This window comes from Salminus brasiliensis, chromosome 10 (genome assembly GCF_030463535.1).
Source record: "Salminus brasiliensis chromosome 10, fSalBra1.hap2, whole genome shotgun sequence".
NCBI lineage: Eukaryota > Metazoa > Chordata > Actinopteri > Characiformes > Bryconidae > Salminus > Salminus brasiliensis.
The window spans coordinates 38647954-38670441 of NC_132887.1; the positions used below are offsets into that span (position 1 = coordinate 38647954).

General features: G+C 42.9%; 3 protein-coding genes across 4 annotated transcripts; 1 reads left to right on the plus strand and 2 right to left on the minus strand.

Annotated features, from left to right (window-relative positions):
• Positions 1-25: 25 nt before the first annotated feature.
• Positions 26-10214, minus strand: wdr43 (WD repeat domain 43). Its single transcript, XM_072690570.1, has 18 exons — positions 9940-10214; positions 7127-7261; positions 6700-6821; positions 5763-5883; positions 5457-5575; positions 5113-5215; positions 4955-5019; positions 4566-4740; positions 4225-4311; positions 3898-4026; positions 3638-3787; positions 2460-2546; positions 2338-2369; positions 2176-2239; positions 1967-2080; positions 1494-1563; positions 911-969; positions 26-811 (listed from the first exon to the last, which is right to left on the minus strand). Exons 1-18 carry the CDS (start codon positions 10180-10182, stop codon positions 671-673), a joined length of 2016 nt encoding a protein of 671 aa, XP_072546671.1. The 5' UTR covers positions 10183-10214; the 3' UTR covers positions 26-670.
• A 1014-nt stretch (positions 10215-11228) lies between these two features.
• Positions 11229-18720, plus strand: trmt61b (tRNA methyltransferase 61B). The gene is made up of 9 exons (XM_072690571.1): positions 11229-11390; positions 11962-12334; positions 12938-13314; positions 14126-14228; positions 14960-15150; positions 15230-15321; positions 16391-16593; positions 16794-16877; positions 17877-18720. The coding sequence occupies exons 2-9, from the start codon at positions 11980-11982 to the stop codon at positions 17909-17911; spliced, it is 1440 nt and encodes a 479-aa protein (XP_072546672.1). The 5' UTR covers positions 11229-11390; positions 11962-11979; the 3' UTR covers positions 17912-18720.
• Positions 18721-19644: 924 nt separating this feature from the next.
• On the minus strand, positions 19645-21996 carry spdya (speedy/RINGO cell cycle regulator family member A). Of its 2 annotated transcripts, none has more exons than XM_072690573.1 (6): positions 21606-21996; positions 21472-21530; positions 21267-21352; positions 20648-20819; positions 20170-20467; positions 19645-19913 (listed from the first exon to the last, which is right to left on the minus strand). In XM_072690573.1, exons 1-6 carry the CDS (start codon positions 21874-21876, stop codon positions 19852-19854), a joined length of 948 nt encoding a protein of 315 aa, XP_072546674.1. In that variant the 5' UTR covers positions 21877-21996; the 3' UTR covers positions 19645-19851. The 2 variants fall into 2 exon arrangements, with proteins under 2 accessions (XP_072546674.1, XP_072546675.1); XM_072690574.1 differs by having other exon boundaries at positions 20166-20467.
• Positions 21997-22488: the final 492 nt, after the last annotated feature.

Consider the following 22488-nt stretch of genomic DNA (forward strand, 5'->3'; position numbering starts at 1 on the left):
AATGGCACGAACAGTTCAGACTGACCAGATTCTGGAGCTGCTTTTATTCATCATACAGGATTTCTTTTGACAATCTTGATTTATTAACACATAAAACCCAAGCAGAGTGGCAGCAGAATTTGTGTGGTTTCATAACAAAAAATAAAGATAGAAATACTCGAGCTTAGATTCCCAATCATTCCTGGCAATTGGGAAATTTCATGAAGTCGTTAAACAGGCCGTACTGAACAGGTCCACATATTGTATATGGATACAATACACAACCTGAGCCCCTGCCTGAACAGAACACTACTGCCACAGGTTAAAGGAAGGTGTGGAAGTTACTAACCGCACCAGGGCAAAACCAAAAATAAAAAAAATAAAGAGGGAGGCAGTCTGAGGTCGAAACGAACAGCGAGAAGAATGGAGTTGAGACCCTCGTTTCTGCTGTGCAGTTCCCAGCCTGGTAAAGCTGTCAGTTTTACCGCCCTAGTGGCCATCCTGGGAAACAGCCACCATCAGTCCAGGACACAGTGGCTGTTGGAACTCTATAAAACAACCTTTCTTGTATGCGGTTTTTTTTTGGTTTGTTTTTTTAGTTTTTTTTTTTACAATAAAATGAAAACAAGAAAAAATAAAATGAAATATATAAATCTTCCCAGCTCCTTTTTTATGTTAAATTCCTTTGTCTTCACTCCTCTTCACTCTCGTTTTCATGGTCTAAGTCCGAATCGCCGTTCACTTTGGACTTGTCTTTCATGTCTTCATGATTTTCCCCGTCCTCCGTCACATCCATCGCCCCGTCTTTCTCCTCCTCCTCTTCCTCCCAGCCCTGTCAGAGGGAGCACAGGATTAGGATTTCCTTTGCGGACATTTATATGGAATTAACCAGGTCTAAAATGAGTGCAGATGTGCAGTGAGTTTATCTTACATCAGAGTCATCTTCATGGAGTCCTTCAGCTCCCGAATCTCCATCTTCATCTGAGGACTCTGCAGAACATGGCAAAATAGACGTTAAACATGAGGCTGGTTTGTGTAGAACAGATAAAAGCCAGTGAGCTTTGTTCTCATTGGCTGTTATGCACCCCTCATTGAAAAGCCCAGGTGTACACACATTTACAGTGCTGTGGGCTGGACAGGCAGACACGGTCATTGATGGTACAAAGAACATTTCTCAATTAAATAATCAGAGGTCTCCAAATCCTATTCTTATTGGATCAGGGTTGGATGTTCACTGCCCAAGAGCAAGCTTGGAAGCCACAGCTCTAGGCTGACCAGCAGCAAGCTCAACATCTGTCCAATAATTTCTGGACAAGTCAGACCATTTGCCACCTGCACATCAGATTCAGACCCCGACCCAACATCTCCAACCTTCACCAAGGTACAATACAGTACGGACGGTAGGAGAGGAGGCAAGGTTCAGTGCAAATTAAGGACATGTCTGCTTGAACAGGTGAAGTAATGCAAACTGACATGGGCCATCATGAAAGGCAACAAAAGGTCCCATTTCTTACCTTCCTCATACACAAGCTTGGCTGTGTGGTCCAGATCACCAGATTTGGGGGTACTGCTGCTTGTCGCCGCCTAGTGGGGAGAATGGAGTTAAGCAGAGAGTCTCATTTTACTTTCGTCGCATTCTGTTCACATACAGTAACAATTTAGTGCTTCATAATGCAAGTTTGATACGATTATTCAAACATTGAGTGTCGGAACAGCACACAGTTGCTTACAGCATGTAAACAGGTGGCAATTTAAGCATTGTCAATATTTCATATTAATAACCCCAGGGTAGGGCACTCCCAGGAACCACAGAAAAGCTGTCTTGGCAGTTGAAAGACAACAGCATTGTTACACACTGACCGATGAGTCTCCAGTTCTATAGTAAAACTGGTAATGTGACCTCTGCAGCCAATCAGTAATGAGAGCAGCAGAGCCCTGAGGACTGGGACTGTGTGTAAAATGAAAAGAGCAGCTCCAGCTAAAGTACCTGAGTCATGAGCAGGTAGAGTTTGCCATGAAGTCTCGTCAGCTGGTGGTACAACTTAACCCGGCTCTCGATCATATGGTACAGCATCCCTAACTGAGACACCAAGTCTGGTAGCTGAAGCACAGAAAGGAACAGAAACCCATTAGTGATGAAGTTAAACAGGAGAAGAGCTAATCCACTGGCACACAAGCACACCCCCACACCCTTACCGATGACAAGTATGAAGTGTGCTGCGTCAAAACGGCCTTTAACCACTGCACTATAAGTATCGCCCTGCAGAAAGATAGAGAAAAGAGTTTAGCGCCATAAGAAAGAAGCAGATTTTTTTAGCTATTGGTTTCTGGGGTTTTAGGAGCAAGAAAATTACTTACGCAAATGGATGTCCTTGCAGCCTTCTTGATAGCTATGAAACACACAAAAAAAGCTTGTTATAATGAGAAAGATTATTTAATAGAAATGGCTGCAGGGTTGAGTGCAGATTTCTGTCCCTCACCTCTTCCACTAAGGGCAAGACTGCAGGAGGTGGCAAGCGGGCAACCGTTTTCTTTATCAAGGCTTCCTTCTTTGTTTGGAAGATTTTCTGGAATTGGAAAAAGAAAAATAAGGTTAAACATTATGTACATTTCAAAGCACTGCTTTAGAGTCAATCTAATAATTCTTGAAAATAAAGCTAAAATCTCTTCTCACCCACATAAAATAAAGCCTAAACCTATCAATTATTTTAACTGCAACTAAAGAGAAGTTTTCATAGTTTCAAAGCACTCAGAAAGAGCCGCTTTGAAAGAAATTAAAATGAGCATTAAAGTTTTTTTTAGGGACCAGGGCTCATTCACGAAAGCATCGGAAGACTGAACATTTTTTGAATGTTTTCTTTAATCTTTTTGAGAAAGTTTAAAGTCTTTTTCTTGATCTTGATTTTAACTTGCCTTCTAAAAACATTATATAAAATATATACAAAAAGATGAATGTTCAATAATAATATTTAAATGAATGTTAAATATTTTAACCTTACAATCACCTCACTCTCGTCTTAGACTAAGTTCAGACGTTCGTCCCCTAAAATAAGATGTTTAAACTGCTGAATTACTGGAATTAAGGTCTAATTTAACAGAATTTAATGAATTACAGCAGGAAAAGTCACTTCTAGCTCGTGTACTGAATTTTTTGAATGCTTAGTTTGATTATTTTTCTCCTCCACTTTACTCATCACTGCACAGCTTAAATTAAATATCAGAAAAACAGTAGAAAACAGTAGTTTTTAAATTGTTTATAATAGGAAAACATCCAAGTGTCTCAAGTAATTTTAATATAATTATAATAAAAATGAGATTTTTTGAAAAATTGCATTTAGGAACTTAAGTCTGGCCCCAGTTTCTTAATCAAGCCCAATCTCTGATTAATCTTAACAGCCAAGCCATTTTTTAAAAATTTGGCTTGTTGGTCAGTGCCATAAAGAGCTACAAACCAAACTAAATCAAAGCATTCAACCATCCTTATGTTTACACTTAAGCGCCCTAATCAAGATCAAATCCCTCAGCCAGCCAATTACAACCTTGCTGACTGCAGATGTCCACAGCCTACAGGAAGAATCTACCCAAAGGTGTTTTTTTATTTTTTTAATAAGCACTGTAAGACAACAAGATCATTGTGGGTATACACATGCACACTCACATTAAGGATCTTCTCATCCTTGCTCTCCAGGCCCTGCACCAAAAGCACGGCGAAGCTGTCCGTCTGCAGAGACGAAGACGCCCCCTTGTCTCCACCTTTACCAGCCGATACGCTCAACTCAATCTGTTCCAACCGCTCCTCTATAGACATCTTCAGAAAGAGGGGAAAGTGAGAGGTGAGCAGTGTAAAAGTAGTCAGTGTGATCTCAGAAAAGCATTGCAGTGCGCATGTGTGCGAGCAAACATAGCCTCTAGTCGTACCTCTGTAGCACTGGAGCCTTGCTTCCTCTTCTCTGGTTGGCTGGAGTTTGCTCTGATTGGAGCTCGATGCCCAGGAAGTCCTGGTATTAGAACTTTGCTTTTCTGTTCATTTACAATGGGTGTCTTCACCTGCGGGGAAACGTTTATTTCAGTCCTGTTAGAAGACGCGCTGCTTCATTATGCTCCATTATGTAAAGTAAGTAATGAGTCACATGAAACACTCCTGATCAAAAATCCATCAATACATTTATTCAACTTAATTAAAAAAGTAATATTAAGCAACACTATATATAAAATAAATATATCTGATTAAAAAAAGTGACTTACCTTGGACACAGCAGCATCAACAGAAAGCGAGAGTGTGGTGTGCAAGTCCCTGATCAGGCACACATGCCTCTCTGTCGTATTTATAGGCTGTGGGAACAGACAAAGAAAGCTTAGTTGTGATAACTACAGTTCATGACACCCTTAAAGGCCTATCAGTGGCAGCTCAGTGGACCTGGGCATAGACCCCACAACCATGAGGTCAATTTAGGGGCCAGACATACTATAGCACCCATGGGGTACAGAGGGTTAAGGGTCTTGCTGAAGGACCAAACAGTGGCACTTTAGAGGACGTTGATATCGAAGCTACAACCCTGTGGCAGTAAGTGGATAAAGGCACTCACCATTTTCTCGATGACTGGCTGTAGGTGGTTCCCGTAGGCCAGAATGAGGCTCTGTTTGTCCGCACACAGGGTTGTGGACAGCAAGGGCACGGGAACAGGCATGTCCCCTTCCCCTTTCCCTCCAACACCCGATACCTGCACTGAACACACTGGAGACAAGGGCTTTTTACAGGGTCTGTGGGAGGAGAAATGAGAGAGGGAAGAGAGAACAGTCATTATAGCAGTAATTAAAAGAACAGATCGATACTACAAACTGGGATTTTGGCTCATTACATCATCTTGTCGCCCTGGAATGAATGAAACTTCAGTCACTTTGTACGCTAATGCTGACGCGAGGAGAATCATGAACACGAGCCAGAAGGGCGGATTTAAAGAAATAACACACTCACCCGTTGAGAAAGTGCTCAAAGAGGTGAAGCTGCCCATCCTTACAGACCACTGCTAACCTCATCGCCTGGAGAACAAACAGGTATTTGCAGTTAAACACAAACATTAAGCCACAGGAAATCATTTCCCTGAAAGCTTAGACAGAGGCTGAATGTCTCACTTCATCTTTGCTGTTGGAGGTCTGCAGGTCGATGTGTTGGGGTTCGTCTGTCAAGGTGAACGACACCACTGAGTTCTTGTCTTTGCCATCGGACCGCACCTGCCTGTGGAGCGGAGGATGAAGTAAAGCACCATTTTAAAACCCTGATATGAGCAATTAATACTGTTTAAGAAATGGCTTATGGTACCATTTTATTGAATAGCTGCCTTTATGTAAACATAGTCTTTCCAATATTATCTACCCTTACAGAGAGTCATCTCAGAGATGTGTATACAAACATACACACACCAGAAACATCTAATTAAGTACAGAAAATCTGGTGTGGAGAGAATTGGTTTCCATACCACACACTGAGAAGTCGGTCGTGAGCTGCTCCGGACACAAAGTAGAGGCCATTGCTGTCTGGTGGTCTGTTTGTGGCGAAGCAGAGCGTCGTGACCATGGTGGAGTGACCTGTGAACTTCTGAAAGCGAGACAAAGCAAAGCTCAGAGTTTGTGTTTTAATCCAACAGCCATTCAATTAAAATCAAAGCAATTGGAATATTAAAACCGTATTAATGCTTCACATCCCCGTAAGAAGCCCATATGTTCGTCACCCAGGTTAAATCTATGAAAGACTATGTGAGAGCCAAAGTGTTACTGAGACTTACTCTGTACACTTCCTTGGTCTCCAGGTCCCACATTTTAATGGTCATTCCAGCGGAGAGCAGGAACTTCCCATCAGGGCTCACACAAAGACTCGTCACTGCTGACCTGTCTGCTTTCCATTTACTAAAGAGGGAAAAACAAACACTTAAAAATCTCCATTTTTGTTATTTTTTTATAGTTAAAAGCCTGCAGTTCTTTACATTGTGTGAATTTTATGCAGAACAGACAGACCAATAGAAATGCCTTGGAATTAAAATCCTTTTACACTGACTTCCATTGATAGTTAGGAAGGTTTTCCTCCTCCTGTAAAGTCGCCATTTAAGATATGAGGTTTGTGTGACCGCAACAAATGAAACCTAGCATTGTTTGATGGCTCAGGATTTCAGGCTGACATGAATAAATGTAAATACTCTTCTATTACAGATAGATGATCCATAATTTCCTGATTTGCATAGTAGACTACAGGCATCAAGGCAGTGTGTAATTTGGAATTAAACCGTTTCCTTCCTTCTTGGTGTTTTGGTGTCTTTGAGGTACAATCACCCCATATATATTTTCAAATAAAATGTGTGGACGGGGCTTTAATGTCAACAGCATTTCTGAGTTTTGGAAAAACTTTGAAACGTGACAAATTGTCACCATCTCACCATCAAATCTCCATTTTTGCTATTTTTCATTGTTTAAAGCCTGCAGTTCTTTACACTGTGTGAATTGCATGCAGAACAGACCAACAGAAATGCCTTGGAATTAAAATCCTTTTCCATTGATGGCCAAGAAGGTTTTCCTCCTCCTGTAAAGTTGCCATTTGAGATACGAAGTTTGTGTGACCGCAACAAATGAAACCTAGCATTGTTTGAATAGCCGGACTCAAAAGACGCAATACTGCAGAATTAACAGGCTGAATATACGGACCATCCTACACTCTACGAGGCTACTTACCAACGTGTTTTGCCTGTCTGCAGGTCCCACTCAACGATGTGAGTGTCATCTGAGCCACTGTAGAGAATTGAGTCTTCTGGGTGCCACTGGATGCTGTTCACTCCTCCACTATGTCCCCCATCCTGAGAGATTTAGAGGTACATTAAATCGTGAAAACTAGAAACACAGTAGAATAGAAGGAAGAGAACACCCTGCAACGCTTACTACTGTGTTTACTGGTGTTTGCTGTAGTTAAGTAGTAGTTATTTTTCCTGATATGCCCCAAATTTAACCCTTTAGAACTACAAATAAACACAAGCTGATTATGGAGATCTGATTTTTAACAATATACTAGTCATCCATCGTTCATTCACACACACAATGTACCGGTACAGGACAGGTGTAAGTAAGTAGGTATGAGGTGGACAAGAGAGCAGCTGTTTCGTACCAGTGTGCAGTGGAGATCGCCCTTCACTGTGCTGTAGATGAGGACTGTGCCCGCAGCTGTGCCCAGCGCCAACAGGTCTGATTGCTCCACAGCCTGTCCCACCTCCGATTTCCTCTTCTTCCTCTGAGGACCTTCCTATACAACACACATGCAGAGAACTGCAGTTCAGTTCCATAAAATGTATTTTAAAAAAAGAAGAATTTTTAAGACCGCTTTTTTCAATATAAAATTTAATTCCTACATGGAAAACAATACTAAAATTGCATTATAAGAGGCTAGACTGAAAGTTTAAGTATTCTTAAACTACCTACAAACACAAAGGTTATTAATCTCAGGCATAGTCCTTCTTCTAAACCCATCCAACCTACTTATCAGACCTGCAAGAATCAACCCATGAGCTAAACCAGGGAAAACACTCCAAACTGAACAGGAGTCCTTCAGAACTGGAACCAAGGACATTAGTCGCCTCCTCTGAGGGCTAAAACTTAGTCATTTGGTGTCAATAAGTCAAATTAACAGCGATTAAGCCGTGTTAGTGACTTCACTGCTGTGAACTTTGTTGGAGCGGTCTTCTATAGACACTTCCACAACTACATGTTGACTCAGGAACCTCCAAGGACTTTAGAAGTCCACCATGACGATTCGTTTTACAGCAATAACTTATGAACTTCACCTCAGAAACAGCCTTTCTACGGCAGTTTTCCATGCCTAGACCTTTCAGCTGATAATCAGATACATCCATGTTCGCTTTAACTACCTAAAAATGCACTTCAGGGGTGCTTCTTAAGGTTTGTTGGGGCTCCTTGAGATCTTTTAAAAACACCTGTTGAACTTAAAGTATCACCAAATGACCACCATGACACCACGTTCAGAGGAGCCTGTAAAAAGTGGAATCTGATTACTCAAAGAAACCATCTGAATGAAGGATCCAGGAGGATCTTTAGGCTAGCAGTTTTGGATATACACTGTTAAAAGCACAAGATTCTTGAGGAACATTTGGTGGTTATTTATTTTGAAACCGTGGAGAAACTCTGTTGGTGCTTTAAGGAACTTTCAAGACACCTTTTTCTTCTAAGAAGGTTCTTAAAGCTTCATAAGACGTTCCTACAACTTCACAGCAAAGAACTTTACAAAAGTAGAGAGTTCTCCTTAACTTTACCCAAAACCACCTTCTATAGGAATCTTCCATGCCAAGACCTCAATTGTTCCTTACTGCTTTTAGAGATGTCTGCAGGAACTTTTTGGGTTCCTTAGTATAAAATATGGTTCCCCAAGAACTAGGTTTCTTCAAATTAGGATTCCAGGCTACTATTTTAGGATATCCAACTACAGTGTTTTACACACAAGACTCCTGAGGAACATTAGGAGGTTATTAAGTTTAAAACTGTGGAGAAATCTTTCGTTGGTGCTTTAAGAAACCTTCAAGACACCCAAGAACGTTTCTTAAAGTTTCTTAAGACGTTCCTACAACTTCACGGCGAAGAACTTGGTTCCCAAAGTACCTCAAGGATGTATAGAGAGAACATTTATCTCCTTAACTTCACCCAAAGCAACCTTCTATGGGAATCTTCCATGCCTAGACCTTTCAGTATATCGAACGCATCCATGATGGGGGTCCTTGAGACCTTTTAAAGGCACCTCTGGTGATGCTAAAGTATCTCTCAAAATGTCCACCATGACACTTCTACTACTGTAAAAACAGGAGTAAGGATCTCTAAGGTTCCTCCGTGCTTTTAGAGATGTCTGTAGGAACTTTTGAGGTTCCTTAGTATAAAACCTAGTTGTTTAAAGAACTAGATTTCTTCAAATTAAGGTTCCAGGGCGGGTTAGGCTCTTATTTTTGGACATCCAATGAAGATTATTAGAGAACATTTGGAGGTTATTTACCATTTTTATGGTGCTTTAATGAACCTTCATGAAACTCAGAACATTTTCTTGAGGGTTTCTTCTTGAAGCTCCAACAATTTCACACTGAACCTCCAAAAGCACCCCAAAGATTTTGCCCCTAACTTCACCCAGAACATCCTAATAAGACCGATTTCTACACCCAGACCTTTTATCAGTTTAACACCAAAACATCAGTGAGATGTTAAACGTCTTCCAAGTGAATCCACGAGATCTTTCACCGTGACCAGAGTCAATACGACCTAACGTCGAGCTAACTTCACCATCTTGGCCACTAAACGCCTTCATCCCCCCCCTGACAAAGTTAGACCCTTGAGAGCCGAGATCAGAAATAACACACAAGCTCGAAAGTGCTCCGTCCCCCAAACATCCAGCGGGGTCTTCTCGACCCGAAGAGGCTGAGACTGGAGCTCTGGGGGGCTTAAAAACAAGCAGGGGCCATCTTAGTGCTGAACATGTGCGACGGACCACATGTGCGCTTCACTGCGAGGCTAGCTAGCTAAGCGCTAGCGGGCTAACAGGCTAACAGGCTAACGTAGGCCGCTTCGGCTATGAGAAAGAGGGGGGACGGAATTTGGGACTTCTGGCTAACACACAAACACACACACACAAACACACACACACACACACACACGTAAAGCGACCGAGACACACACACGCCTTTACTTCGCGCAGTTTTCTTTTCTCTACCCGGTAAAAAAGTCACGAACCGCGAAACTACACGCTGTAATTTCAGCAGTTTTTGTCCTCGTCTGTTTCCAGCGGAGTCTGAGGCTAAGCTGCAGCGCTACCCTCCCTCCCACAGCGCCGCCGCAGCCGAGCCGAGCGGCCGCAGCCGAGCTCTAACGGTCAGCCGATTCAAAACGAGCGGCTCGCGAGCTTTTATACCACAGTTGTGTCTCGCGCACCTTAGTGGTTCTGCACGGGCCCCACGCCACGCAGCTGCACGCAGCGCTGAGCCGCGCGGAGGGCGCGTACTCCTGTCGGGGGTTCCCACTGCCGCCGCCGCCGCCGCCGTCGTCCGCGTCCCAGATGCGCAGGCGTCCGTCGCGGGCACACACGGCCAGGTACTGCCGCCGTGGCGCCGGTGAGAAGGCGCACGGGAGCGCAAGCGAAGACCAAGGAGGAGAACAGCCGCCGTCGGCCGCCATCGTAGCGCGACTCTGTGCGTGCGTAGCCGAGCGCTCGGGGAGACACGTGGGGTATTACGGGGCGCTTGTGGAGAGGGATCGCGCACGCGCCTGAGAGGCGGGGAGGCGTCATTGGGCTCTGTCACGTTCTGTGGGCGTGGCTAACGATTCCAGTTGCCCAATGGAAGAGCAGATAAATAAAAGGACATTAAAAATAAATCTGTAAATAAAATATTAATTAAAGAAATGGTATTTTATCTGGAAAGCGGAGGGCGGGGAAATATATTATTAGGTCTAATAGTGTTATTAGATATAATTTATATAATATGTATATAACAAGTAAATAATTAATGTGATAATAACAATAATAAAGATGTAATAATGCTAATTATTTAGATTTATGTATGTATCACCGACGGACAAGTCAACAAAAATCAAAGTACAGAATAATTATAAAATAATATATATATCAATAAATTGGTAATGCAGTTTGGTGATAAATTACCAATATATACACAATATAAATAATAGAAGTAAAAAAAACAATATTATTTACAGATAATTGCAAATGACTCTTAATTGCACTATGATATTTTTACATTGATATATATATATATGTACTATGATTGTTGATATTTGTTAATATATACATGCATATATACATATAAGATCACACATCCTAACAGCATTCACACCCTACAGACAATAATACAAAAAAACAATAAGAGCAAAGAAATATTTATATATATATATATATAAATCTAAACATAGGTGGGTACTATCTAAGCTATACATTCTGAGAATTTACACATTGAAAATTGCAAATTTCTGCAAATTACTGCAGTGGAACAAATAATGTAGAATAATTAACAATGTAATCTTATATAGTACTTAATATTATAATGTAGTATAATATTGATATTATATTAATTAATAAAAAAAAAATATATGGTTGAAAGCGAGTGGCCTGAAAGTGGGATCTTACTCCCATCTGGCGGCTCCTGGCGGTACTGCAGCTCTAATGTTTGTCGCCTGGCTTTGGCGTAACAGCCCAACATGGCGTTGCCCGGTCAGAGTCACGCTGCGCCTCCTTCTCTCTGCTAGTAGTAGAGTAGTATAGAGAAAGTCCATGTCTTCGTTGGTTCTTCGTTCTCGTCCACTGGCCTTTCTTTCTTTCTGCTGGGAGTGAGATTACCCTGTCGATAACACGCGTCTCTGTCCACTTAGAGGTGAGTGGCACCACCAGCACCAGCACCAGCAGCAGCACCAGCAGCAGCAGCAGCTCTGCTCCATAGTCTGGCATGTGATACTAATGGGTGCACAGATGATGCTGCTTGAACTCACACTGCAGCAAAAGTGTGATGATAGAAATGTAGTGTCATTTATTTATTTATTTATTTTTGGGGTTTAATTATAATATGTTGTGCTGATGTAACCTCTGGTCTGCTGTACTAGAGATGCTCACACCTCTAACCTTGGAGCTTCCAGCATGCTGTACCAGCTAACACACTCAGTGGTACTTGGAGAGTTGGTATAAGGTGTATTTATGTTATTCAAGGTGGTTTTAAAAAAAAAAAGCTTTCTGATGATGCGTCTTGAAGGTGGGCGGAGCTTCAGAAACGGTCCAGCTGCTTTCTGGTGTTTTTTGTTTTTTGGGCTCATCAGTTTTTTGTTATTTGTTTTTGCACTTCAGAATATTTCACAAGATGACGAGTCATATATGGAGTGCTAGTTTCAGACCAGAGTTCCCCTTTAAAGATGCCTAACTGCTTTCACTGCATTCGGGTCACTTGCCTTTAGGTGCCTCCCTATCTCAGAATGACGCACAGGCTGGCCCGAGTCTGTGCCAGCTGTTTAAGGCAGCGGAGACTGACCAGCAAGTACACCGACGCCAGGATAGCTCCAGCCGCATGGTCGAGCAGCCTGAGGAGTTTCGGGACCGCTCCCGACAGTTCGGATGAAAACGACGGTGGTCGAGAAGCCCCAGCATCAGCACCGCCTGGTTCAGCACAGTTCTCTGGGTTTGGGAGACGGCGGCCCTTGTCGCCTTTGGAGCGGGTCAGTCAACTGCTGCCCCAGGACTCTCTGAGTAAGGAGGTGTGGGAGCTGAGGGAGAATAAATCCCCTGAGGAAGCCGAAACGGAGGAACAGGCTCAAAATGGGTCTACTGTGGGTAAGGGTGGGCCATAGAACTACATCGCTTTCTAAGGGTACGCTATATGTCCAAATGTTTGTGGACACCCCTTCTAATGAGTGCGTTCAGCTACTTTTAGTCGCACCCATTGCTGATACAGATGTGGAAATGCACACACATACAGCATGTCTAGGCCCTGTAGGGAAGTATTGCCAATAGAATAGTACCCTCTAGAGCAGGTGATGCCAGCTAATGCCAGGCGTGGGCTAGTAGAGGGGTATAATAAAGCCCCCCCCAGCATTGAGCTGTGGAGCAGTGGAAGAGCTGCTGTGTTCTCTGGAATGATGGATGGTGGTGCTCCATCCATCTTTTGGGACTTTTGGGATGGGTTGGGGATGCTGAGGTGAAGTGGTGGTGATCATCCAACATCCTGACCTCACTAATGCTCTAGCAAGATGGCTTTATACCCCTCTAGCCCACGCCTGGCATTAGGCAGCATAGTGCCAATAACCTCATGCTTATCTGCGGTGCAACTTAAACTAGAAGGGGTGTCCACAAACATTTGGCAAATACAGTGAATGCTGTACTACTGTTTTGGTGCATTGTGTGTGTTCCTGCTAAACTAAACAAATGTGACTGCAGGCGCGGACCAGCCGGATATTCAGTCCTCGAGTCCCGAGGACCATGTTGGAGATGTTGACGTTCCAGTACAGGATGCCGCTGAGACGCAAGAGCAGGGCAGGAGAGCAGTAGGGACGGAGCGGACGATGTGCTTTGGGGAATTCATACTTGTACTGTATCGCCGTAATCAAAGGCTGGAGTTCCGGAAGATGTTCCAGCTGCGAAACGGAGGCAAGCTGGAGAGTTCCTGGGGCTCTGTACCTCACCAGGCCATTGCAGGGCAGCCAGCTGGAAGTGTCCTACGCAGCAGCATGGGGCTCCCTATGCTCTTCCGCAGGCCCAGTCTGGAGGAGTTCACTCTTTTCATGAAAAGAGGTCCTGCTATTGCATATCCCAAAGTAAGGCTTAAAGTCATTCCTGTGCACCATCAGTCCCTACCTGTAGATTATTCAGGCTGCACCCATGCTTCTGAAAACACTATAGAACCATTGCTTGACCATAGACCCCAATTAACCTCCAACTGTAGTGGATCAGCTAACGTTTGCTGGCTAAGCCCCCCCCCCCCCCCCCCCCCCTTTCAGGTTTTGCACTGGAGCTATTATGCTAAGGTAGCTAACATGCAATAGAATCCTATAAAGTGTCCAAATGTTTGCGGACACCCCTTCTCATGAATGCAGCTAATTCAGCTGCTTCAAGTTGCACCCATTACACACAGCATATGTAGGCCCTGTAGAGAAGTACTGCCAACATGAACCTATTGGCACCATGCTGCCTAATGCCAGGTGTGGGCTAGAGGTGGGTTATAAAGACCCCCAGCGTTAAAGCTGTGGAGCAGTGGAAGAACTGTGTTCTCTGGAATGATGGCTGGTGCTCCATTTAGTACATTTGAGGATCCTGACCTGACCTCACTAATGCTGTTGTCGCTGAGAAAAAGACAAACAATGAAGGAATAAAAGAATGAGCAGGTGTCCCAATACTTTTGTCAATTTAGATTTTGTCTGTATACCCTATCAATTACGCTTTTTGGGAACTCTTAGCAGTGCTAATTAGCTTCCATTGCTTGTTAGCTACATTAGACTACATGGTTTCAGTGCAAAACCTAGGAGAACATTAAGATTCCAGGAACTCCTAACGGGACGTTGTGCAGTCTGGCAATGCAAGCTTACCTTCCTGGTCATGTCAGAGTCCGTCTTCCCCTTATTTGTGCAGGATGCCAACGCTATGCTGATGATGATGGATGTGAATGAAGGCGACAGTGTCCTGGAGTCAGGCTCAGGGTCTGGAGCCATGAGCCTCTTCCTCTCCAGAGCAGGTGAGCAGTCGCTTTGGCCCAGATTATGAGTGTGGAGACAGGTTACAGTAGTCTGAGGGTGGTTTCATTAGTTCTGCACTGGAGCTCTAAGACAACCGTTTCTCTCATCACTTGCGGGAAAACCTCAGAAGAACATCATGTATAGCTACAAACAGTAGCTGAGTAGTCTGGTATGAGCTCTGAAACCTCTTTATTTATTATTTGACACATACACATATGGACAAAAGTATTGGGACACCTGCTCATTCATTGTTTCAAGAGTATTAAAGGCAGGATAAATGATTTTTGCTGTAGTTACTGTCTCTACTGTTCTGGGAAGGCTTTGGAGCGTTCTACTAGATTTTAGATTTCAGCATTCAGCCACAAGAGCACCATCCCACCGCATCCTTAACTCATCCCAATAGTACTAGATGGAGCAGCATCCATCTTTCCAGAGAACACACACAGTTCCACTGCTCCACAGCTCAAGGCAGCATGGTGCTGATAGGTTCATGATGTTCATCTGCTCCTGCAGAGAGTCCTATTCTATTGGCAGTACTTCTCTACTTCTCTGCAGGGACTAGACAAGCTGTTTGTGTGCATGCATTTGCACACATCTGTCAACAATGGGGTGTCCACAAACATTTGGACATGCAGTGTAGCTCCAGTGCAAAAAACTACTGCAGACTGCTTGTGTTTGACTGATCTGAGCTACGAAACGATGGCTGACCTGTCTCTGTGTTCTCCATCAGTGGGATGCAGGGGCAGAGTGCTGAGCGTTGAGATAAGGGAAGACCACCACAGACGCTCCGTTTTAAACTTCCAACACTGGCGGTCCACTTGGAAACTCCACAGAGGGGAGGAGTGGCCTGACAATGTTCACTTTCAGCTTGGTGACCTGGTCAGCTCCAGCCAATTGCTTGCTGGGCAGAGCTTCAATTCAGTAAGGCCGTGTGCATTAATACTGATGTAATGTACAAGGTAATAATAAAGAGTGTGTGTGATCATGTTTGTGTTTTCAGGTTGCTCTAGATATGGTCAACCCCCATTTATCGCTGCCTACAGTGGTCCCTCATCTCCACAGCGGGGCTGTGTGTGCTGTCTACCTGGCTAAGTGAGTAGTCTGTTGGGGTATTGGAAACGTATTCACCATGCAAGTCACCACATCCTCTTTACAATAAAGGTGCGACAACCTCATATATATAGCTACAAACAGCAGCTGAGTAGTTTGGTATGAGCCTCAGATGACCTATTAGACACTATTTAGACAAAAGTATTGGGACACCTGCTTGTTCATTGCTTCAAGGGCATTAAAGGCAGGATAGACCTGTAGTAAAGGTCTCTACTGTCCAGGGAAGGCTTTCTACTACATTATAGATTTGAATTGATTGCATTCAGCCACAAGAGTGTTAGTAAGGTTTGGGATGTTTGATGAGCACCACCCCACCTCATTCTGAACTCCTCAAAAAGTATTGGATGGAGAAGCAACATCATTCCAGAGAACGTGCACAGTTCCACTGCTGCACACCTCAAAGCTGCTGGGGGGCTTTAGACCCCTCTTACCCACAATAAAAAGTCTGATGCAAGAAACGGATCTATATATATCTATATATACATAGATATATATATATGAATGTATTATTGAGGCATGGTATATTGTAATCATATACCACCAGCAACAATAATATTAATAAAACTACCAATTAAATGTAATAATAAATACAATAATAATAATAATAGCATTGCCTATTTACCATGCATTTGTAGGATTATCTGTAAATGTTTATATTTTCACCATCCCCATTCCATTTAATGCTCTCGACACTGGGAGGGTGAAGACTGACACACACCTCCTCATTCCAACTATGCAAGTTGCTCACATAGCCAGCAACTACGCTTTTGGGAAACTCGCCCCAGGAGCGTGACTTTGTATTTACAGCAGTGGTGTAAAAGTGAATCCACTCACCACCTGTAGGGGGAGCTAAGGAGCCAACAACAACTAAAAAAATAAAAATTCTCACAGTGCGGCTTTCATAGATCAGTCACAGTGATGCAGTTAATACACCGTTCTAGATACTCTCTACACTCACACTTGGTTTCTAGCAGCTTTCAGAAATAGCTTCCATAGCTTCCGTCTGAATGTGGCTTTCTGACGGGTTCCTCTGTTCCTCTGTGTGTGGCAGCATCACACAGATTGTTGACTTATTGGAGGGACTGCGATGTTCCGATGTACCGCTGGTGTGTGAACGCATCATCGAGGTGCAGTACAAGGATTGGCTGCTGGCTCCATCGTGCCGAAAAGACGGCACCTTCAACAAGCGGAGACCTGTGGGTGGAGAATCTGTTGGGAGCGAGGAGGACGATGGCCAGAATGACGAAGAAAAAGGTTCATTCTTACGCCAGTTTTTCGGGTTTCATTTCTTTGGATTTCAGTTCATTCTGCAACACATTTGATTGGGGGGCCTAAACTTTTGCATGGCACTGTTTATAACGCTGACTGGCACCCACTATAGCCCTTATGCATGATGAAACGTGGAATAACAGGTATACAACACCTGTGTGTGTGTGTGTGTATGCACATTTTAGAGGAACTCGCCAGACCAAAGCAGGAGCCATTCGGCAGCATCCCGTATATCGCTCGGCCTCATCCTGAGCAGCTCTCTCACACAGGTGAGTTGTAGTCCAGTCCTCGCGGGACGAGCACAAGTCCAGCGGTTTCGTCTGTTCAGTCTGCCGAAGGCGGCACGGACACGGAATAAAGGGCCCTCAGAGCCGCGGATTAGACAGCAGTGCAGAGTTCAGACGTATTGGTATTTGGGATAGAATGAACACATGGGCAGCAGTGGATTCTGACTAAAGGTGGAAGGTCCAGGTTTAGAAAGTGGAGAAGAAAAAAAATCCACACCAGGGATTTGTTCAGACTGTCTTACGGTCTATCCAAACTAAATATTGGTGCGGAATTTCACCTCCGCTTTGATGCTCACAGAGTTTCCTTAAACTGAATCAGGTTGTTAAGTGTTTAGTTTAGTTGGACAGTATTAATTGGTAGCTATAAGGATAGGGCTGCTCAGTTATGGCAAAATTAAATGATGACCTTTGGAAACAATAGTCTTTATTTTAAAAATAACTTATTTAATTTTATATAATTATTCAAATAATTATTGTAACTTATAATAATAATAATAATTTATTACAAGGTTCAAACTGTTTTATATCTATTTATAATCTCATCGCTGACTTTACAGGAGAAGGCAAAGATGATCTGAACTTTGAATGGAAGTCAATGTAAAATAAGAGCTTACTACACCTAATTTGAGCACTTCTATTGGTCCATTCATCCAGAATTACTCAAAACCATGGAGAATAGACACAATTGACTGGAGGAGGGGATGGACATGGTTTTATTTTTATTTGGACAGTAATTCTCATATATAAGAAAGACACACAGAGTAGGGAAGAATGAAAGCTGTATTGATGATTGAACGTGCATTGTGGCTGCAATTAAGTCCTACTATAAAGCTGCACTACTGTCTACATAAATTGGCCTGAACTACATGTGGCCTGAATATTTTACAGCGTGAATTTAACCTAAATTCACTTGTGGAAATGTTGAACATATCGTGTACGTTCAAGTCTCATCCTCTAACCCCTTTTTCACCCCAATTCTAGCCTTCCTTGTGAAATTGCGCAAGATCCTGAAGTAGGTCTACATGAATCTACAGCTTCTTGATAATCCACCCATCACGATCCTGAAGACCCAGTCTGAGGCCCAGATCAGATCAGTGGACACATTTTCTTTTTTTTATAAAGCTATGCAATGAAACATCCCTCATTGACTTTCAAAGGGTATATGGGGAACAGCATGGTGTGTAAGTGTATGGGATTCAGTTTATCGGACACATGGGTTTAATCCCCGCCAGACGTACACAGCACTGGGCAAAACCTTCTCACATGATGTTACCTGTAGTATTTTTTTCAAGTGGAGTCAGAGCACAGTTTAGTGACTGTCCTACTCCAATACACACCTAATAAACCAGACAATTAGCCAAGGAGTTGGATCAGGTGTGTTTGAGCAGGAGAAAAATAAAAAATGTGACTATGATCTGAACTTTGATCAAGAACTGTTTTGTACGCCAGAACTGGAGATTTACTGTAACCTGTGAACCCTCAGCTTAGTTTTATTCAGTGTGTACTGTAGGTTTTACAATAATTAGTGCAATTAAAAAACCCCACACATTTTCTTTCTTAGTTCAACTAACATGCAGGTGAGCTAATGTCCAGCTGTTGATCTAGAGTTGGGCAATATGACGATATTTTATCACATTGTGATAAATTGTGACAGTATGCTGTTATGAGTGTATCGTAAGTGCTTAAAGAGCACTGATTAGCTGCACGTTTGATTACAAAGAGTGTAATCAGTCTTATTTAATTTAAATGGAGTGCAGCATATTCTGAGTAAAAATCATAGTACTCTGAATGAGAGTAGTTGACTAGCAATTTGTAAAAATTTTGTTGGTGCGTTTTGTCTACATGACAAAATATTGCAATAAAAATGTCTTATGATATAAATACCTATTTTTTTCCCATATGGCCGATGTCCTTTATTAATCAGATTTATAAACACTTAAGCCAACATATTCCTACAATCAGCACTAAACACAACACTTCGGTGGAAGACATTGTGAAAATGTGGCTCTATCAGTAAATAAAGATGAGACAAAACTTGATTACGCCAAACATTTTGCGTTAAATATCTCGGTGTGCGGATGTGGTGCCCCCTGCAGTCCCGGAGTGGTACCTAATCCACATACAGAACAGACGGGGATGTGTTTACTTTAGGCTTAAAAGGCAGTCTCCATTTTAAGCCTCCAAATTGCCATACAGCCACTGTGTTTTAATTACCTGGACAGTAAGTCAACTTGATGGTCTTGTGCAGGTTTTAACGGTTAAACCTCTGCATATACCAGCTTACAATCTCAATCTGCAAGAGAGCACTGTGTGAATTCACTCATAAAATCAGCGACAAATGAACAGATTTGAGAGCATTTATTTATACTCATGTGCTGCACAAATGAGATCAGCAGTTTAGGAGAAACACTGTCCTTTATGCTGTTTCCAGAGTTCAAGGCATCAGTTGACTTTACAAATATTACTATACTTAAGTGCCTAATGTGAACATTGTAGTGATGTACAGTGAAGTGTTAAAGCACTTCATGAATAAATTAATCAATCAGAGAGTGACAGACATGTGAGACAGGATGAACTGTTCACTTGAACAAAAATGACATATATAAAACCTTTGTACAGCAATATGATCTGGACAGTGTGGAGAAATACAGCCGACTTTCTACAAGGCACTGAAGTGTGGAGCATTTTGTACAGGAGGTGAAATAAAGGACATCATTAATACAGATGGGCGTCAAAGTACTATTGCTTAAATAAAACTTGTGACTCCCTTAATGCATCCTTCACAGCTTCTCCAGCTTCATTCAGCTGCAGTTCGATTGCCCATGCTTACTTTCTTTAATTCAGCAAATGAAAACACAGGGTTATTTGTTGTGTAATTGAACAGTGCTGCCAGTCAGGCGGTCTTGGGTATAGTTACTGGACAATTCTCTACTGGTTACCGTCGTGTAGTTGGAACCTACTCCTCACTGATCCAGTCCATTGAATAGTCATGGCCAGCTTCAATGTCCACGTCACTCCCTGTCCATAAACAAAAGACAAAAGAAGAAGGAACCCTCAAACAAACACCCAATAGTAACATAATGACATCCTACCTAAGCCTAGTTAGCCTAAGCCTTCTGGAGAACCCTGCCCTTTCTCCCTCTCCTTCATCAAGCCTATACTGGACAAACCTCATTTCACTCAAGCTACCTGTATAAAACTGAGCAATCCTGCTTTCTGAATTACACCCCATGGACACCAGCCACTAGAGTGCGCCCCAGACTCACTCACCCACCTGCTGGGTTCTCCATGCAGTAGTAGCAGGCAGCCTTTTTTCTGGGCCGGTCAGAAGCCTGAGGCTTGGATGGCGGTGTGGCCTCCAAGCTGAGGTTCAGCGCAAGCGGGAGAGGGGAGGAAGACGAGGAAGAGGAAAGGCTGGTGGTTTTGGCGCAGAGTGAGCAGGGTTCAGGGGAGGCGGCCGGGCCACGGGGAATGTGCACTTCGTCCTGGTCCCGGTACTGCCTCTGCGCTCCACTGTGGTGCTCGGCACGCTGCCGCTGCCAGATGAAGTGAGATGGAACTATGGCCATCACCTGATTTCTCACACAGAGAGAGAGAACGTGACGGGTGGGGTGGTTGAGAGTGTATTACTTGAAATTGTAATTGTGAGTTAAGCAGCACCTTTTTAACAGCTCAATAGCTGACCATTAATTAGTCAGTGCCTAATGGTTTCACTGCCAGAATCAACAAAACATGCCCTCATCCAGGAATACCTCCTCACAGCAGCGGCGGCTGACGGCAGCACGGTACTCGATTCGAGCCCACAGCTTGTCCCTCTGCTTCAGGAAGCGAGGGAAGAGCTTCCTCCAGCTCTTACCCAGAGCCCAGGGGAAGATCTCGTACTTTGGCTCCTCCTCGTCCTCCTCCATGGTGTTCGCCAGATATCTGCAACAGTGTAATTAAGATAATTAATATCAACAGACTTGTTTTATTATTATTTTAAAGAATTGACTTTTTTTATAGGTTGTTACTGGTTGATGTGAAGACTTCTATATGCTTTATTTATCTCTGAAGCACACAACAAAGCAGTGAATGGTATTGAGGAGGGCACTGTTCCACAAAACAGGCTCATCAGCCATGTTTGGTATTGGTTAGAGTATGTTTTTTGAAAAATCATGGGTTAATTGGTCAATTTTGTTGATTTGACCTGAACCTAGGGGTCAGCCAATATATCTGGGGATCCTTAGGTCTTAGTGAATTTAGGTATCCAGCTTTACAGAGGTCATTCTAACATTACAACTAGGGTCAAGTGAAGGGATAGCTGCTGTTAAATTGGTCATAATTGGCCATTTAGGTTTAATTATAGGGGGAAGGAAAAAAGTCTGAACTTACAGAGCGATGAAGAAGTTCATCCTGCTGTGCTCACCGATGCTGAAGCGTGCTCTCTTGAAGTAGACGAAGGTCATGGCAAGCAAGTACTAAACAACCCAAAACACATGCAGACTTTTAGGCAGTCTTGTATTGTATTGTGGGATGGAAAAGAGGGTCAGATGTTGGTAAGATGCTGATGATCAGGAGCTACACACTACACAACTACCTTGTCTGTAAGTTTGCAACAGCAGTCCATCCACAGAAAGTCCTGTATTAGGTCATCATCTGAGAAAACAAAGCACAATGAATATGAATGAATTAAAAGCTCAGCAAGATCAGCTGGGTGAGTGATCCACTCACCAAACAGTCTGAAGAAGGCAGCCATCTCCTGGCGCTGGATGACCAGCGTTGGGCCCCAGGGTTGTTCACAAGGCCTCGGCATTTCGTCCCGTTTTCGGCCGAGCTGGTGCTGGAGCTGGAGCGGGGTTTTGCCCGGTGGACCTCGGGCCTCCTGGAGCTTCGGCCTCTTCATGCGGAGGCCTCTCCGGAGCTTCAGGTTGAGCGCCGCCGAGGGTCTGATCCTCAGGGTGATGGCCGGGGGCGTCTCTCGCCAGCTGTGTCTCATCATCATTTAGCCGAACCGCCTGCATGTGAGAGAGCAGGGAAAACGTTTATTTTAATCTGTACATAAAAATATTCTTCTGTTATTAGGTGTAAAATGTATAAATGAAGTTATTGAGTGTCAATATGACTCTTAGTAAGTATATTATATTAGCTATATTATAATTATGTAGTCTTTCCTACGTGGCAAGCTCCTGAAGATGAACATATAATCATCAATACTTATTATTAAATAATACTTTTTTATTAAATGTAGTAAATTAAGAGAATTTGTTTTGAATTATTTTAATAAATCTCGGGTATCATTTATTAAACTGACGGAATTGTTTTTTAATTCGTTTTTTTTTTTTAAATTATTTATAGCTAAAACCGAGGGAAATATTTATTAAATTAATGGAATTATTTATTAAAGTAAGGGAGTGATTTATTAAATCGAGGGAATTATTATTATTATATAATTATTAAACTAAGGGAACGAGAGCGATTTTAGCCTCTAGGCAAAAGTAGCTAGAGATAGCCATTTAGCTTGCTAGCTATTTCCCAGGCTTTGTTTAGAAATTTCCTGCATCTTTTATATTTATGGAGGGTAAGAAAACAAAGTATGTCGGCAAAAAGTTAAATA

Bases quoted from the DNA above. Each gene is read 5' to 3' on its own strand.
- wdr43 (XM_072690570.1), bottom strand. From the start codon at position 10,182: ATGGCGGCCGACGGCGGCTGTTCTCCTCCTTGGTCTTCGCTTGCGCTC. The intron at 970-1,493 runs GTAAGAAATGGG...CATGTTCTGCAG, and splicing joins CAAGCTTGTGTATGAGGAAG to AGTCCTCAGATGAAGATGGA. The intron at 812-910 runs GTAAGATAAACT...TCCCTCTGACAG, and splicing joins TCCATGAAGATGACTCTGAT to GGCTGGGAGGAAGAGGAGGA.
- trmt61b (XM_072690571.1), top strand. From the start codon at position 11,980: ATGACGCACAGGCTGGCCCGAGTCTGTGCCAGCTGTTTAAGGCAGCGG. The intron at 12,335-12,937 runs GTAAGGGTGGGC...ATGTGACTGCAG, and splicing joins TCAAAATGGGTCTACTGTGG to GCGCGGACCAGCCGGATATT. The intron at 14,229-14,959 runs GTGAGCAGTCGC...GTTCTCCATCAG, and splicing joins CCTCTTCCTCTCCAGAGCAG to TGGGATGCAGGGGCAGAGTG.
- spdya (XM_072690573.1), bottom strand. From the start codon at position 21,876: ATGATGATGAGACACAGCTGGCGAGAGACGCCCCCGGCCATCACCCTG. The intron at 21,531-21,605 runs GTGAGTGGATCA...TTGTTTTCTCAG, and splicing joins TGCCTTCTTCAGACTGTTTG to ATGATGACCTAATACAGGAC. The intron at 20,468-20,647 runs GTATTCCTGGAT...GTGAGAAATCAG, and splicing joins GCCGCCGCTGCTGTGAGGAG to GTGATGGCCATAGTTCCATC.